We start from the raw sequence: 19266 nt of genomic DNA on the forward strand, positions 1-19266 counted from the left end.
GCCAAGATCCAAACCCCTGCGCCTGCTATATCAGAATGGGGGTGTAGCGTGTGACTTTCCTCTTTTCATTTTGACTGCGGCTGAACTGACTCCGATACCCCGTTATGGAATTAAACAGAACAGAAACTAACCAATCCCCCTAAGTGGAAGAAGTGAGGCTGCACGTGTAAGTGGCCTTTCTCCCTGCATATTGCTGATGCATATACACGGTCTCATGCAGACCCCCAGCACCACCGCAGCGCTGATATGAAGTGGCTGGATGTGCCCTTTGACAAACTATGGGTGACTACAACTTGATCAGGCCAATGAATGGCTTATACAAGCAGATCAATGTTAAGTCCAGAAGTGCAGAAGTCTTTGCTTCTGTGTTGTCCCTGCCATCTGGGGAAAAAACAGAAAATTGCCTTCTGTTCCAGCACCCAAAGAGAGGTTTTAAACTCCAGCATTTTGAAGCCTCCCATTTTCAAATGTATGACTAAGGGGTGGGAGTTTGCCTTGCCTTTTGTTTGCTTTGTTTTTACTCTACCTTATTTTCTTCTTCTGAAACAGAATGAAATTGGAGTCAGGTAGCTTATATCGTCAGGATGAAAAACAACATACAAAGCTCATGTATAGCAAATATTACAAAACATGTATTTGTAGTGCAAGTTGGGGGGAAAAAAACAAAAAAACAGGGGCTTCACTCATACTGGCCAGCTAGAGGGAAACACACAATTCCAAGTGATCAACAAGAGCCCCTAAGTTAAAACTCTTCAGAGTTGACAGTATTAACAGAGTACAAAAATATGGTGAAAATTTACACGTTACACATAAAGTACTTAATTTTTTAATAGTTTACAATAGAGATCTACAGATATGTTTCCAATTAAGCTGGCTTCTTACTACCCACCTATTGTAATACTATAGGTACGGTTACATATACAAAACAAAAAAACAAAAGAAAATTCCCGCGCACACACAAATAAAACAGACAAACAATCCCAAAGCAATAGCTATACAGCAACATATTAGGGTCTGAAGATTAGACCAGTACATGTTAAATATTTCACTGGTTTACTAAACTAACAGTTTAGTTCATTTACAGTCACTGGTGGTGGTGTGTTCGCATGTTTAAAAGAATCTTAATAGACTTGTCTTTGAGACTGAAACAAAAATGTCCTTTATTGTTAAGGTTTTCAGTATAAAAACAAATGGTGCGAGGCTTTGCATAGGCTCTTGGCAAGAAAAACAACGGTGTATGTGGCTTTTTCTTTTTAAGGCAGACTTCCTGAAAAATAGCGAACTACTGTTTTAACTGAGCTAAACAAATCATGGTTTGCAGGATTTTTTAAAAAAAATCTCTTTTTTTGAGCTCAGGTTTCTAAGGAATGAAACCAGGTTTCTTGCAGTTTATTTGGTCTGCTCGTTTTTTGTTTGTTTTTTTGCTCCCTCGTTCCCCCCACCCCTCCCCAATGGTAATGACATGCTCCCTCATTTGATCATATAACACAAAAATAAATAATGCGCTGTTAATTCCTAAGAACTACAGGGAATGGGTAGAGCATCTATGGCGTAACACGGAGGTCAAGTAAGCCACGGAACAGATACAGCAACTCCACTGAATGGGATATTTTTCCTGTTTTTTTCCTTTCACATAAGAACTCTATCAAATTCTTCCAGTGTTTATTTTTTTAATTTTTTTTAATTTTCTTTTCTTTCTTGTTAGTATTTTTTTTTTTTTGCTTTTTTTAAAAAAAAAGAAAATTCCTTCTTGTCTATCTCACTAACCGAGTAGTTGAAATGTAGGATAAGGCCTTCACGGTTTTTGCTTCAGATGATGGTGTGTGGTTTTTTTGAAAACAAAACGCAAAACAATGAAACAAACTCTCAAACGATTTGGACTAGTACCGCTTTTTTTCTCCTTTGTATTTTTTTTTTTAAATCACTGCTTGACCCTATGTGTTCTTTACATTTCTTCTTCTTCTTCTTCTTATGTTTTGTTTTCTTCCTTTCTTTTCCAATGCACTTGCTGGTGCTGCTTCAGAATATCCCTTAGCTGCATTTGCAAGACTTTACGATCATGTTAGAAAGTTGTTCGATTTTGGGCGTTTTTCCAATGTAATACAAGATGGTGAGGGGCTCCAAATCTTGGGATACACAGCATGGAGATGCAGAGGCTTCTGGGTTGATAGTGTTATACAAGCTGAGAACCTGGAAAGAGAGGAAAGAGAGATGAAGGCATTTCCTCCAGATGCTCAGCAACACATTTCATAGGTTCCATGGATTTCAGCTTGGTTTTACAAATGTGAAGAACTGGGACGCTGGATCAGACCAAAGGCTTATCAGCCCAGGATCCGGTTTCCATAGTGGACTGTAATTAATTAATTAATTGATTGATTGATTCATTCCTAGTAGACAACCAGTTGCTTCTGGGAGAACCACAGGCAAGACACGGGGCCAACCGCCCTCTCCCATAGCTGCCATCCAACAGCTTTTAATGTAATAATGATGATGATGATGATGATGATAATAATAATAATAATAATAATAATAATAATAATAATAATTTATTTATACCGCACCCATCTGGCTGGGTTTCCACAGCCACTCTGGACGGCTTCCAACAAAGTATTAAAATACAGTAATGCATCAAATATTAAAAGCTTCCCTAAACAGGGCTGCTTTCAGATGTCTTCTAAAAGTCTGGTAGTTGTTGTTCTCTTTGACATCTGGTGGGAGGGTGTTCCACAGAGCGGGTGCCACTGCCAAGAAGGCCCTCTGCCTGGTTCCCTGTAACGTGGCTTCTCGCAGTGAGGGAACCGCCAGAAGGGCCTCGGCGCCGGACCTCAGCATCCGGGCAGAATGACGCTCCCTCAGGTATACTGGACCAAGGCCATTTAGGGCTTTAAAGGTCAGCACTAACACTTTGAATTGTGCTTGGAAAAGAGTATACTAAAAGCAGCATATAGTCACTGTGACGCGTAGCCACTGAGAGTTCTAACCTCCATTAACAGTGAATCCAAAATCATTTATACCCACTTTCAGTTTAGAAAGGGGCGCAGCTCAGGGACAGAGCATGTGCTCTGCAGAAGGTGCCAGGTTCCATCACCCAGATTTAAGGATCTGGCCATAAAAGGTTCCCCACTCTGAGATAGATGGACCAATGATCTGACTCTGGATGAGGCAGCGTCCTGTGAGGATTTTGATCTCTTGAAACCTGGGCTTACAGTGAATTAAGACTGTTTCCATTTAAAAAGGAGACTAGCATGGCACTGGAATAGGACGGAGAGAAAGGGTTGAGGTGGCACTGGGACAGAGCAGAGGAAAAATGGCAAGGGGGTTATAGGTTACAGGTGTAGAATTGGGGGCAGAGGAATTACAAAGGGCAGACCGAGAGCCACCCTTCCCAACCTTTCCTTAGCTCCTCAAATAAGCAGGCGCTGCCCCAAATCTTTCAAGCTTTCTCTCTGCAACCAAGAGAAGCTGGCTTTTGTGTTAGTGACGAAAGCCAGGATTTTCAGGATGCCAAAGTGTGTGCCAGACCCTAGATTCTGTGCTGGGTTTTCACAAGCCAGCACATGGAACACACCCAATCCTGATCGCAGCTGCCCAGGAGAATTCCTTTCCCTAGAACAGGCCTGCGCAACATAGAAGTCCCATGTGTTGTGCAGGCCTGCCCTAGAATGACTTCCATGGGTGGAGTCAGTGCATTAGGGCCGTGTGGATGATCAAAACCTGGCCTACAGAAGGGCCTAAACTGATTTCAGAACAGGACAGGCCCAGGAAACTGTTGCCGCTACTCCTCAGACATCTGCTTCAGCAGGGAGAAGGCACTGAGGTCAGAATGAAATCGCCCCTGGCCCTGCTTGGGCACTGACTGTTTTAGAGCATGGATGGGGAACCGGTGGCCCTCCAGATGTTGCCAGACTCTAATTCCCATAAACCCTGGCCACGTGATGGGAGATGGAGGATATTCTGCCAGAGAGTGTGCTGTGCAACTGGACTTAAAAATACAAGGTGTGTTTGAAATATGTTCAGTTGGTGTGCAGACTACACATGTTGCACCAGTTATTTTTAAAAGACTTTGGCAGCGCCAAATTTTATTGCATTGGAAATGTATTGTGTCAATAATACACTAGTATAATGCACTAGCTGTCAGGGTTTTTTTGCAGGGGGAGGAGAAAGAAAAACTTATTTTTATTATCAGACATCCTGCTTTTCTGCACCCACCCCCACCCAATATAGCATTAATATTCTATCAGGAAACAAATCTAACCACCCCCGCCCCCTGCAAAGGAAGAGACTTACTCTACTATGCTGAGTATCTGAGCTCCATAAATAAGGACAAGCTCCTGCACAGAAATTTGCATGGTATCCTTTAGGTTCATGTATCCATTTCCATCCCAGATCTCTCTTGAAGTCAATATAAAATGGGCGCAGGCAGCAGTTGTCTTGCACGTTCCTGAAAATGCAATTGCAGACAAGCATATTATTACAGTCACAGCCACCCAAACTGGGCTGGGGAGCAAGAAGCTGAGCTCAATGCAACTCTAAACAGAGATTCTTTGTAAGCCCTATGCAGTGTTCCATCAAACTTGGGTGGCCACGTGCCATGGATGCTTTCGTTGAGATTGCAGGGGGTTAGATCACATGACCCTTGGGATCCCTTCCAACTTTACAATACTATGATTCTCAAAATGGATGCTTTCTTCTGAATTAGGGGTACACTTCATTTTTAGATCGAAAAACATTTACTTTCAAAATAGTAAGAAACATACAGGCGTAGCGAGTGTAGCGCTCTCCAGATCTTGTTGGACCAAGCCTGTCCAGATGTTCAGGGACGAACATCTGAGGGTGCCATGTTTGCTATCCCTGCGGTAATAGTAATAACCTCCTTGCATATTTTAAACACTTTAATTAGTATCTGTTAACAAATATTTTATATTGTCCAGTATAAGTCACTTCCAGGTCTTCTGTTGGGAAAGTGGTATATAAATTTTGTTAATGAAATAGATAAAAGCATGAGCAAAGGGAGCGTGTTGGCCATCCCTGTAACTTCCAGTTGGCTACCTGTTCAGTAAACGTGAGAAAAGGCCCCCGCAGAACTCCTACATGAAACTAGAGGGCTGGGAGAGGACTCTGGACCAACCAGGATCTTGTTCTTGGTCGAATGAGTTCTATATTTTGATATGCAGGTAGGGTCCTTTTCACATGGGCCAAATGTGTAGCCATGGCTGATGGAAGCATCGCTGGCCCTAGGGGATACAGCTAGCCTTCTCATGCCTACTTTTAATACACAAGGCAGTTCATCTGAAATTTGCCCAATGGTGTTTCTGCATGAGTCATTCCTCTGGGTACATCTCCTCCAACAACAGTTAATTCCAATCTATCTCGCTGCCAGGGATGTTGAAGCAATCTCATGGCAATGGAAAGAGGAGCGGAAATGGCCAACGTTTGCTTATTTGTCTGGGCCAGTAATCAATCCAGCGATTAATTATTTGCATAATTAATTCCATAAAGTCCCACCACAGCAGGCAGAGAGATGACTTTACATCAGAAACTGAACTGCAGGAGAACAGAAACAGTGCTGCATGCGATGAACATGGATCGGAACGGAAATCAATGCCTAAGCAGGATGTGGGCTAGCTTAGCTTGTTTCCCATGACACCAGAACTCAGGGAACAATGGTTTATTTAACTTATGGTTAGTGACGACACATCAGGTTCAAACTGTTGTTTCAGATCCTGGGCTATTAGAGCAAACCAGGTGTAGAAGCGAGATAGAAATGTATATGCAAGCCCAAAGCTCATCCCAGATTGTTTCATATTGCCAGGAAATACTGTTTCCTGCTACAGTGGAACCTTGGTTTTCGAGTGTCTCAGAAGCCAGACAATTCGGAACCCGAACGCCGAAAACCTGGAAGTAATTGTTTCCATTTTCGAACGTGCTTCGGAAGTCAAACGGCTTCTATGTGTTTTTCCATTTTTTCAATGGATTTTACTGACTGTCCATTGATCCTCGGTTTTCGAACGTTTCGGAAGTTGAACAATCTTCCGGAACGGATTACGTTCAGAGACTGAGGTTCCACTGTACATCTAAACTTGGCCACAATGTGCATGGTTTTTTTGTTTTCTGCGGGAGGTGGGGAAGTGGGAAGTAAATGTGGTCCTTTCATTACAACTAAGGCCAGTAGGAGATAATGGAATTTACTGGGAAGAAAATTCAAATTTTGTTACATTAAATCAGTTGTAATGAGACTGTAAGAACCCAGGTGTTCAACTACTGCTCTTTGTTCATACCCAGCAAGAGGCATTTTTTAAAAAATAGAATCATGGAATTATGGGGCTGTATTTATATTCTATGAATGTTAACCTATTTCTACGCATGCAGGCAGAGACAACGCCTCAATCCATAATTACCTAAAACAATAGGCAGCATCTAGAGCACGCTTCCTCCGCCGACTGGACTGTTGCGACTCAACTCTGTAGGAGGGCAATAACATTAGCAGAAGATGTGGGGTCTTCCCACTGTTTTTTTTCCTACTGGGCTTTAAAGATTTCTCACCACTGGGATATGTGTAGTAGTCATCAATACCTTTAAAAAATACATTTTGGTAATAAATATTGTGCTGCTCTTCTGGAACAAATTATATAAACCAACTTTTTACAAGAAACTCGAACCACAGAAAAAAATCATCATAGGGCACTGGCATTGGGTGGGAGCATTTATCGCATGCTGATATGCATATGTAAATTTCATAAGAAGTTCCCATTATGTTGCTCGCTGTGGCTCCTTTGAGACAACCTTCCAAACCTTTATTCGGGAAGTTCTATAGCACTGCCTTCCTTCATTATACACCAACACTCATCTTTATTTTACTAAAGTATGACACCTGGGTTGTAGAAACTACGGTTAGTGCTGAGCCCCAAACCATGATTGAAATGTGTTTGTAAACCATGCTTTGTAGGTTAGCACTAATCATGGTTTGGCATAGGGTATCATGACAAACTATGGTTAGAACAACCCAGAAACAGAAGTTGGAACTGGTGTACAACAGAAGATGGAGGCTGTGTGAATCCATGGCATGTTCCTAATGTGTCAAGCTGTGGTTTGGAGAAGTATCCAAACTGAACACGTATTCTGCCCTCCATCAGATAAAATAAAATAAAATGCAATTTCAGCACATAGCAATGCCAGGAGATGAACTATATCATAAACTTCATCTGCATTCATGATTAGTCATTTAGTCAGTTGTAATACAATATATTAAATTTTTTTTCTTTCGCAGTTATTTCAGTACAACATGCATTTAGATATTTATTTAACTCAAATATTAACTCTACGCTTCTGATACACTCTACTAATCTAAGCTAAAAATGCTGTGCAGTCCAATCCTAAGCATGCTTACTTAGAATCAAGTCCCACTGAGCACAATAGGACTTACACCCTAATATATATGCTTAGGACTGCAGTCTAAGGCTGAAAACAACAGTCTGACTCACTGATTTGTATGGGGTTAGATTGCACTAGAAGATAACAGGAAATAAATTTTGACAGCATACTGAAACCCACCCAGGTATCATCACTAAAGGAAAAACAACAACCCAATCTCTGTACACAAGCACACACTCATCCTTCCAGATCCCATTACTGTATTTGAGATCCTGTAAACAAAAGCAGCAAACTCAGAGGTGAGGGCTTGATTTAAGATGGACAACGGAATGGGGACCCTTCATCTTGCTTTCTCAGGCAACTTAAATTATCACTGAGTTTGATTCCTCTCAATTTTGTTGTAATTTTTTGTTAAATCGATTTATGGGTTCCTTTATTGTTGCAAGATGGATTTTTAATTCCAATGTATTCCACCCTGAAACGCTCTTGTGGATTGCAGTTTTTTTTTAAAAAAAAAACTATCCACAAATGTTTCCTTTGTTCTCATTTGCTAGTACTCAATAACCACGACCCACTTGCTCCCACTTGATTCAGTTGATGATCCCACTTGGATTTGGGTGTGGAGCCGGTCAGGGATTTGCAATACGCTTCTGGGGTATCCCAGCTATCATCCAAACAATATTTGGCTTCAATAAACTTTGGTGTTACCATGAGCATTCCCTCTTAGCTGCACTGGAGAAATCCTTTCTTTCAGGAAGGAGACCAAGATCACTCTTTCTACACACACACACACACACACACACACACACACACACACACACACTAAACACACAGAGCTCAATCTTTTCAATGAACTGGGTTTTTGTATTTTCCATGTACTGTAAAAACTCCTCTTACTTATCACATAACAATTTTATTTTTTATGCTTTGTCATTACCTGCAAATCTTGCCTCTAGCTCTTCACTTTTATTTGGGATGATATAATTATTTGAAGGCACGAACGTGCAACATGGACAGTGTAAACTTATCTTAAATCCAAGATTCCTGTCTGCAAAACATAAGGGAAGGAAGGGGAAATTGCCTTTAGATCCAGTGCAGACCTGAAACCATTTGGATTTAGCATAGGCAGGCTCTAAATGATCAAAGGCTTAGGATATGGTCACCTCGGTGGTGGAGCCACTCGTGTACTGCATCAGTTACATCGAAAGATAGCCACTCGCCCTCAGCTCTGGTTTTAACTACCTTGCTATCAATGTAGCGCTGCATAGGTGATGTTAGATCTTTGGTTTTCAGAACCTGCAAACGAGAAAAGACAACATACATTCTGTTGGTTATGGGCTTTCAGGATTTCACTGAGAAGAAAAACTAGCTCAAAACTAGTTCAAAACAAGATGGCAATGGTACAGAAAATAATTGCAGCACTCAACAGGTTACAAACAATCACATACAGTAGATATAGATATAAATATATAGAATGAAATTGGATTCCAACATTGAGCCTGCAAATTGTGATGTTGCAACCAGACCTGGTGGCATCCTGCTTTTCATCTGGGCTGTTGCGTATGTTCCTGTGTTGCAAATGAATATGGCAGGATGGTTAGGGTTTTAAAGATCAGAGTAGCTTTTACTCATGGCTCCAAGATTCTTTGCTCATCCCAGAACTGTTTCCCTCCTGGCTCGATCTCTCTGTGCATTACAAAGAGGTAACAGAACTGAGATCCAGGCTTTCAAAGCCAGAAGTTACTACAAACCACAGCAAAGTGGGTTAGAATTTCATCATTGCCGGGACACTGGAGGAAAATAAAAGCACATTTCAAACCCAGACTACATCCTCTTTTACTTGTGTTGACCTGCTTTACGTATTTCTGATATAACCCAGAGTGTGTTAGTTTTTCAAAAAGCATATAAAATTCTCCACAATGTGACTCAATAAGATCTTGGAAAATAAAAACGCTAGTCTTGCTTTCACTGATTTATTTACTAGCAGAATGTCCATCATTAAGACATGACCTGCTTAGCTTTAACAGTGTACCAGCATCTCTGCCCAGATACCATTTTCCATTGCCCAGAGCCAGATTTAGTGGCAGGTGCCCAGGTGACTGCCAAGGTGCCAGGCTTGCATTGCACAGGGCTTGGGAAATGCCTTTCATGGGCTAGATACTCCCCTGTCCAGTGATCAGCTGAGGCAAATAGTACTAACAGTTTGAACCATGGTTCATTCATTTACATCCCATCTTTTCCTCCAAGGAACTCAAGGCATACATGGTTCCCCACCTTCTCATTTAATCCCTACAAGAACCCTGTGAGGTAGGCTGGGCTGAGAGGAAGTGACTAGCCCAAGGTCACCAAGTGGGGATTTAGACCCTAGTCTCCCAAACCGTAGCTAACCATTACAGCACACTGATGGGAAAGAGACAAAGTGAGCCGGGGTCTCTGACTTTCATTTTTTTAAAATTAACCATACTTTCGTGTGCTGTCCAAACCCTAATTTTAACCGTGGTTTGTTAAAGCAGGCTAATTTCAAACCATAGTTTGTCGGATTCAGGCAAAATGAAATCTAAAAAGGAAACAAGACCTTCCCACCTCATGACTGCATTGGAAGAGGAGGTGGGGAACAGAACACACCAACCCAAGGCCCACAGCTGCTTGCTCTTGTCAAGATAAACCATGGTTTGTTGTGACATCCCAACTTGCCCAGTGCTTTTGCTTGTAAAACTGGCAATCCTGACCTGCGCTGCCAGTGTTGTATTGACATGTTTTAACTTGCAGGGAAAAGTGCTACATCCATGGATGCGAATTTCCCGTCTTATGTGGCAAGGGAAGTATAATGAGCTACAACTGCAATACGATGCAATACCAAAATAAGATACAGTGGTATCTCGGGTTACAGACACTTCAGGTTACAGACGCCGCTAACCCCAGAAATAGTACCTCGGGTTAAGAACTTTGCTTCAGGATGGGAACAGAAATCATGCTCCGGCAGCGCGGCGGCAGCAGAAGGCCCCGTTAGCTAAAGTGGTACCTCAGGTTAAGAACAGTTTCAGGTTAAGAATGGACCTCCAGAACGAATTAAGTTCTTAACCTGAGGTACTACTGTACTTTAAAGCTGAATAAAGGAAGGGCGACAAACTGGTACTGCACCAAGTACCTATGTGGGCAAAGCTGGGTTAGATAATAATAATAACAATAACAACAATAATAAGAAATTTTATTTATATCCCACCCTCCCCAGCCGAAGCCGGGCTCAGGGCGGCTAACAACAATAAAATAGGACAACATATCAGTTCCATCTAGATCTCAGTAATACATGCCAAGTCACCTCCTTCATCTACAATCAAAAGGTGGATGCGTGAGACTTCATTGTGAACCAATAGAAGACTAGCAGGCCAGAAGGCACAGCAGCCATTCCACAAGGTACCTGCCTAATGGGATGGCCTGTAGGCATCGGAGTCTCCCCACATAGTGTCCCCACCTTAGTGTCCCATCCCCCTACCCACAACCACCATTATGGGTACCACCACCCCTCCCTCTGTCTCACATCCAAAGTACAAAATGATGACTTCATGCAAACCTTTGAAACCTATACTGTAGAAGAAGAAGAAGAAGAGAAGGAGGAGAAGGAGTTTGGACTTGATATCCCGCCTTTCACCCCCCTTAAGGAGTCTCAAAGCGGCTAACAATCTCCTTTCCCTTCCTCCACCACAACAAACACTCTGTGAGGTGAGTGAAGCTGAGAGACTTCAGAGAAGTGTGACTGGCCCAAGGTGATGCTTACTTGGTTATATAACCGACTATTTGTGAGCAGTGTATGACGAGAATACAGAGTTTGGCTGTACATTCCTTAAGGTCACCAAGGTGAGCAGAAATCCCCAGGTATGCGCCATCGATAAACAGACATGAATGCAACCACTCGTGTTGACCTCTAAGTTACATCAGCCACACCATAAACACATAAACAGATTTTATACGCACAGGGGTGGGGAAAACGTGTTCAAAACAAAATTGGTAAGTTTAACTTGCTAGTACCTTCATCTACCATCTTAATTGCTAAAGGCTGGCCCATGCCACACCTGGGTTGCAGTGGTTGGAGCACTGGACTATGATGGGAGCAGATCCCGGTTCAGCTGCCCACTCAGCCCTGAAGCCCATTGGATAACCTTGGGCCAGTCTCTATCTCTCAGCCTAACCTGCCTCAGAGGGTTAGAATCATGGAAGTGTGGAGTTGGAAGGGACCATCTAGTGCAACCCCCCGCAATGCAGGAATCCTCTGTCCAACGTGGGACATGAACCATGATCCTGAGATCAAGAGTCTCATGCTCTACCGCCCAAACTATCCCAGCTGTTGTGAAGATAAAGCGGGGGTGGGAGAGAACCCTTTATGTTTCATGGAAGGAAGGGGGGAAACTTGAGGTTTCAGCTCTGGTGTCAACTAATCCTATGTGTTTGCTTCTCTCTTCTGGGAAAGTGACTCAGGTTGGCCATCACTTACTGCAAAGCCACTCCAGCACATTTTGCACAGACGTCATTCAACAGGGGTTCAAGCCGGCCTTTTTAGGCAACCAGGCCTACCTGCCAAACCTTCCACGTCCTGCTCTTCTGTCGGCCAGCCTTGCGTAATGGTGTGCGATTGCAAAGGGGAATGGCATTGCAGCCACGGAAGCCAACAGGGGTCTTTCCCTTGGCTTCAACGAGGTTTGGATCTGGCAATAATTGAGAGCAGAATGTGGTCCTTATAAACTATTGTACGAGGTGCAGAGTTCTTGCCAAAATACAAAAGGTACATATGACTTGCCAAATGTTTTAAAGCCTATAGTTCTGTGATCCGCTTCCTGAGAAATTGCCAAGCACGTTCATCATGCAAGTTTGCAAATAAAGAGTACATGCTGCAGACACAGCCCAAACCCAATTACGGCTTGGGTGGGTGTAGCAGCCACGTTAGTTCACACAGTCACAACAGGGTTGCTTCCATCCTCTGCACCCATGCTGAACAATAGTAAAAATCAGACAAGACATGTTTTTAAAAATTGAATGTTACTAGCCCTCATGATTGTCAGAAATGGTTTTCAATGTGTGCAGAGATCTGTTGACAAACTACAATGGGCTGGTGGGTTTTCTGTCTCCATCCACAGCTCGTTTCTTTCTTTGGGTGCCCCATCTTTTCACTGCCAGCTCTTAATGCTGGCTGTTATGAATAATACACTTCAGGGCCTGCTATCTGCAAGGGTAACGCTGCATATACAGAACTGCTCTGTGTCAGTCTTTTTCCTGGAGCGGATAGTCTGATCAAAGAGCCACATTTACCAACAACATCCCATTTTCATTGCCGGCTACAACACTACACTGTCTAATTTTAGCCTACGTTGGAAATGATTACTCTCAATATTGCCAAAGATTGTGTTTAAGGGGCAGGTATATGGAAAGTGTGGAGAGCAATAAAGAATGAGGATGGGTTGCAACTGCAAGGCTGTATCCTTTCCCATGACAACTACCTGTGTGGCAGAAAATGTAGGAAGTGGTACTTCAACAACCATAGCACAACAGTAACACAATCATATGGGCTGCTCATACGGTACCAGGCCAAGTTCAAGGTCAAATCTTGGGTCCAGGACATCATAAGGCCTGTTTGGTGTCTTATATCCCTGCCTGATCACTGAGATATTCAGGGGAGTCTCTGTTAGTAGTCTCTCATGGGTCAGACGCACAGCTCGCATCTACCAGAAACTGCGTATTCAGATTTGTGGGCCTAATTCTCTGGATTTCTCTCCCGGCTGTGATCACACAGGTCCAGAGGTCAGAGCTTTCCAAACTTTTCAAGTTGGTGACACTTTCTGGACAGGCATCATTTTGAGACATAGTAATTCAGTTTTGCATCATTTCATGACACAGTAATTCAGTTTGACTAGCAAACCGGAAGTGAAACGAACCCTTTCCAGCCCCAGGAGGAGTGCGGGGAGCGTTTGTGCGACATACCTACACACTGCAGCTGACATACTAACGTGTCGCGCAGCACACAGTTTGAAAAGCTCTACCGTAGGTGCTAGTTCCTGGGGGCGGAGGCACTTTGGGCCCCACATTGTTCAGAGGGCTTTTGGTTCCACCCTCTGCCTCCATGCGTGACATCAGGGCCCCCTCAGTAATCCTGAGAAGCTGGTGCCTCTAGACAGGTCCCCTTCCTTTTGAACACCAGGTGTCTGATGAAGACTTTTAAAGATTTCAACAGGCATTTTAAGTAAGCTTTTCTGGTTTAACAGTACATTTTAACAAATTTTATCATTTGCATCTCTTTTGTATCTTCATTGTACACCGCTTAGAAACAGTAGAACCTCGACTTACCACTGCCCCTACTCACGGACAAATCGACTTGTGACCGCAGCAAACCTGGAAGTAAATACTGGGTTTGCCGTGATTCACGTACGTGCAGAAGCGGCTTCTGCCACCTGCACATGCTCAGAAGCGGCTGCCACTGTCTGCAAGCAGAACGGTGCTTCTGCCAGCAACCCGGATTGACTCACATAACGGACCTCCGGGACAGATTCCGTATGTGAGTAGAGGTTCCACTGTACTGTATAAATTTGCTGAAACTGATAATTAATCAAATAAATACCACATGACATCAGTGTTCTTCCATGTGGACTAGGTTATTTCTCACTAACCTCCATAATCTGGTACCACCCACCCACTCGCCCACCCCAACAAGTGGAGATCCATGCAAAACATTTTCCTTAATCATGTCGCAGGATAATCTCATGGTAATGGAATGAGTTATCGATTGTGGGAATACATTGCAAAGAAGTCACTAACCATCTGGCTTTGGAGTAGGCAATATTATGCCCTCCAGATGTTGTTGCTGGACCCCAACTCCCATCATCCTTTGCCTGCATGGCCCATGGTCAGGGATGATGGGAGATGTAGTTCAGTAACATCTGGAGGCCACCACATTGGTTGGCTGCTACCTCTGATCTAGCTAGCGGAGCAAAATAATGTCTACAAAGCTGGGAAGGCTTCCCAACAACTCGCCCTTGTTTCTGTCTTCTTCACTTTACAGTTCAGCACAAAGCGGTCTCAGTACCGTCAAGCAAAAAACAGACAAACAGAGTTTCACCCCAGGAAAATGCCAAATGCTCGGTGCAATTTCCTGAAGTTGAGGGAGATGTCGAGATTGTCAGGAACGAAGATGTCATGCAAAGCAAAACAAATAAACCTCGGCAAAAAAAAGGCACGAGCGTTAGCTGTAGCTCGCCTGAGGCGTGGTAGGTTTTATTAAAACACCAAGCCATAGAAGGCAAAGCCACTAAACCAGAGCAAGCCCTCTTTTTTGTTTTGTTTTTCAGGGATGCTGACTGACACACCTCTTCCAATATTTGGAGGTCAGCATTCAGTGCCATTACATCCCAACATGACAATTAATAAATAAACTAGGGTGATAATTTGATGCTAGATTTTATGCCCAATATAAAGCCTGGTGTGGAATGGCTCTTGCACAATCCTGTCTTGGCTTTCCTCTAAGTCACATACATTTGCTGCAGGAAGACTGAATGAAGCCAAGAGACAGAGCTTAGTCATCAGCATTTTGGTGACAAACAAGTGAGGCTACACAAGAGGAATCCTGTGGACAGCTGCAAAGTCTCACAGCTGCATTAACACCAATATCTTAAGAAGCAATAGTAGCAAACACTTAAGATGATCAATGGGTGCAACCAGCAATCTTGATTTCTAGACAGATGTCAATAAACAAGGCCACCATATAGCCTGTCTAATTTCAGCTGGTAACTTATTCCAGAGGGCTTATTCTTCAGCAGCCTGCATCATCTCTGCCTCTTGGCTGCCCTCCTCTCCAGCCTGCACTTTTGCCTCGCCCTCTGACACAGCCTCTTCCTGCTCACTAAACCCTGTTACTTATTCAGATTCTGACCACTCATCGTTGACCCATCACTGATCCCCTGGCTCTAAGCCTTCTTCTTTGTGGGTTCCCCAGCTGGTGCAGCCCACCAGTGGGTGGCACAGTGGTCTAAACCACTGAGCCTCTTGGGCTTGCTGATCGGAAGGTTGGCGGTTTGAATCCCCACCAGGGGGTGAGCTCCCATTGCTCTGTCCCAGCTCCTACCAACCTAGCAGTTCGAAAGCACACCAGTGCAAGTAGATAAACAGGTATCACTGCGGCAGGAAGGTAAATGGCGTTTCCATGCACTCTGGTTTCCGTCACGGTGTCCCGCTGCGGTTGTCATGCTGGCCACATGACCCAGAAAGCTGTCTGTGGACAAACGCCGGCTCCCTCAGCCTGAAAGCCGAGATGAGTGCTGCAACCCCATAGTCACCTTTGACTGGACTTAACTGTCCAGGGGTCTTTTACCTTTACATTTACCTCTCACCACTCCTCTGCATCCAGCCAGTCCATTCCCTGCTGGTGCAGGGGAGAATTTAAAAAAAAGATGGCCCCCGCCCACTTCCAGCATGAAGTGGTACAGTCCATTCTACAATACGCACCCCAAACTATTCCACCTTATTCTGCTCTTTGTGGAGCCCATCATGCAATCATGCTCCTCCTGAGCGATCTCTTCCCGTCTTTATTTCAGCAGGATCTGAAGGAATCGTACTGGTGATCCGAAACCCACACCAGTGTAACTCAGAGCAGAAAAATGCCTTAAACCTTTTGCCTCCTCAAGTCCTTCCTTGTAATATAATGCCCCCCCTGGGGTCCAAGCTGCCGCTGGAAGCCCAGTGCAGCTCAATGTGTCCCCCCCTCCTCCTCCTTCCCTGTATCATTGCATTCCTCCCTTCCAGCAGCCTATCAGGTACCTAAGCAGGCTAAAGCCTCAGATAACAGTAGTAATAAAACCCAGAATTTCAGCTCCATTCCTCATGATGCTTTATGATGTGTTACCAAAACATGGCACTGTTTCCATAGGAAGTCATTTGAACACGTTATTGTTTTATAGTCTGTAGCTAATAAACTGCCATAAAAACAATCTCGCTGCAACCACTCCAAACAACGGATAGGATTTGTGCGCCGCTCTGCTTCCTCCCTCCACCCCACCGCTTGTCCTACTCTGCCAGGGGTGCCTTTTCAGGATGCCTATTCATAAAAAGAAAAAGAAAAATGGGAGCAGCGGTTTATTTCTAAATACAGAAGCACCTTAATAAAATAAAGATGTGGTGAAGGCTACCAAAGGGGCCGCCAAGTCGACGGGTTCAAAGACATTCCCACAACATTCAAATTTTTATCTGATCAAATTCCAATAAATCCCGCATTTGGCATCAATCTTTCAAAACATAGCAAGAGACACTGGTGGATGCTTGAGCTTGTTTGTTTAATCATTTTATTTCCCTCCCCCTTCCCCCTTTTAAAGGTCTTTTATCCGTCTTATATTACCTAAAGTCTTGGTCTTTTGTTAGAACTTATGTTGAGGACAGTGTCTTATGTTGTTGTTTAGTCGTTTAGTCGTGTCCGACTCTTCGTGACCCCATGGACCAGAGCACGCCAGGCACTTCTGTCTTCCACTGCCTCCTGCAGTTTGGTCAAACACTTGTTGGTAGCTTCGAGAACACTGTCCAACCACCTCATCCTCTGTCGTCCCCTTCTCCTTGTACCCTCCATCTTTCCCAACATCAGGGTCTTTTCCAGAGAGTCTTCTCTTCTCATGAGGTGGCCAAAGTATTGGAGCCTCAGCTTCAGGATCTGTCCTTCCAGTGAGCACTCAGGGCTGATTTCCTTCAGAATGGAGAGGTTTGAGCTTTCCAGCAGTCCATGGGACTCTCAAGAGTCTCCTCCAGCACCAGAATTCAAAAGCATCAATTCTTCAGCGATCAGCCTTCTTTATGGTCCAGCTCTTACTTCCATACAACACTACTGGGAAAACCATAGCTTTAACTATATGGTAAGCTCCCATTAATGGGAAGAGACAAACCCAGGAAGGCTCTTTAATATGTTTCGGTTTTCATAGGACCCTTTACTATTATGAGGGACAGGCGAATTCTGTGCACCCTGCCTGGATGGAGGGTAGGACTTGAACCAATGGCTTCACGTTACAAGAAAGAACTAAACATCCAGAATAACTTTCCGTCAGTAAGAGCTGGTCGACAGTGGAATGGATCTCTTCGGGTGGTTGTGGACTCTCCTTCAGTGGAGGTTTTTAAGCAGAGCTTGGGTGGCCACATATCTGTCTTGGATGCTTCAGCTGATTCCTGCATCACTGAGGCTGGACTAGATGACCCTTGGGTCCCTTCTATGATTCCTTAACAACAATGCTATGTAGCTCTGAGGCTAGAATGACATATTGGGACTGAAATATGGCTGCCAACAAAACAGTCTCCTGCTAAATCTGCTTCATTGGCTGATGACTGTGAAACACATTGGCAATGATGTCATGGCATAGCATGATGATGTCATGGCAGGCATGTTTCTTGAGACACATTCTCCTATATCATCCATCCTGGGCCCTTGTCTCACTGTTAAGCTTGTCCCACTGGGTTGTGACATGTGCAACAGCTTCCTGTGTTGTGGGTCCCTACCTATGGAACACCCTACTGCCAAAAGAGCAGACTACAGACCCTGATGGATTTCCACCATCAAGGGAAAACATTCCTATTCTACCAGGCATAAACCAGCAAGGCCACTTTCTGTATTCAGTAATTTTAGGATGCTCTGGGGTGTTTCTTTTTATTAGTTTTAAGGGGTGTGCATAATAAAATTGCAAATAATACACAGCTAAAATCCACAAAAACTATTAGAAAACCAAATATGAATAAAATAATCATCATTAAAACAATTAACATTAAAACAAAAATAAAATTGGTAAAATGTTGAGAATGAATACAGGTAACTAATTCATATGTCTGGTTAGGCTTTAAAAAGGTTTTAGGTGCTGAAACAGTCTAAAGACTGATTCCTTGAAAATGTGGAGTGAACATTATTTGGCACTTGTAAAAGGGCAAGTTCTGCAGGCTGAAATTGGTTGAGAAGGCACGTCTTTATATACCAATAGTAAAACACTCAACTCGGCCCTGTAAGAAAACAGCAGCCTGTGCAGATCTTTGAACAAAGGTGTAATATGCTGACAGAATCTTATTCCTGTCAGCAATTGGGCTGCAGCATTCAGCATTAACTGCAATTTTAATGATAGTTTTAACTGTGTGTGTGTGTGTGTGTGTGTGTGTGTAGTAAATGATGTTTATTTTATGATATTCTGGAAACTGCCCTGAGACCATTATAAGTGATGAAGGGTGGTCTACAACTCTAGATAAGGAATAAATAATATAAATTACTAAACATTACTGGAGGGGAAAGGAGGCATAGCCACTGTTTTTGGTGATTGTCATAACATCTCGTTGCAGCCTGATGATGTATGTACAGTAGTCAATGGGACTGTACACAAATGGTCCCTGTTTGGAAGAACTAGTATTCACACATCCGCATTCTAGGATTACTTTCCATCCATGGAATTGCCGTTTCTCCAGCCTCAAATAAATGTGGAAGTGGTAAAATAAATCATCTGAGCACATTTATCACAGGCCGAGATGGCAACTGCAAGTGGCTTTTTGCAGACAGTAAACCAGTATTAGAGTCCATGAATAAACCATGAGATGATCTCTTTCTTGATCACTTCCATATTCAGTTCAGGCTATGATCGTATTGACTGAAACGTTTGCTAATTGTTAACACTTGTCATTACTGCGAGTCACTCAACACTTTGTTGGAAAAGTGGAATGCAAATTTTAAATCAAGTTTTATTATATCAAACTAAAAAGTCACTGACTTTTTGCCTGCCAACCATGCCTATCTGCACAAACCCCCTACCTCCCCAAAGCCACCCCCCCCCCAGAGCTTACCAAAGTCACCCCCTGTCCTCACCCCTCCCGGAAGCCAAGATAACCCAATATGTTTTCGTGTCTGAAACA

The 19266-nt window shown here is 43.4% G+C and overlaps 1 protein-coding gene across 1 annotated transcript in view; it reads right to left on the bottom strand.

The window, feature by feature from the left end:
- Window positions 1-810: 810 nt before the first annotated feature.
- The window catches only part of TGFB2 (transforming growth factor beta 2), an 84534-nt gene continuing 66078 nt past the window's right edge, over window positions 811-19266 (bottom strand). Inside the window, exons 3-7 of the mRNA XM_053383151.1 lie at window positions 8535-8667; window positions 8309-8419; window positions 6399-6573; window positions 4288-4441; window positions 811-2190 (exon numbers count right to left, since the gene is read on the bottom strand). Of these exons, the coding sequence (XP_053239126.1) occupies window positions 2032-2190; window positions 4288-4441; window positions 6399-6573; window positions 8309-8419; window positions 8535-8667 (732 nt within the window). The 3' untranslated portion in view covers window positions 811-2031. The remainder of the gene's footprint in view (window positions 2191-4287; window positions 4442-6398; window positions 6574-8308; window positions 8420-8534; window positions 8668-19266) is intronic.

The sequence above is a fragment of the Podarcis raffonei genome, chromosome 3 (assembly GCF_027172205.1).
Source record: "Podarcis raffonei isolate rPodRaf1 chromosome 3, rPodRaf1.pri, whole genome shotgun sequence".
Classification (NCBI taxonomy): domain Eukaryota; kingdom Metazoa; phylum Chordata; class Lepidosauria; order Squamata; family Lacertidae; genus Podarcis; species Podarcis raffonei.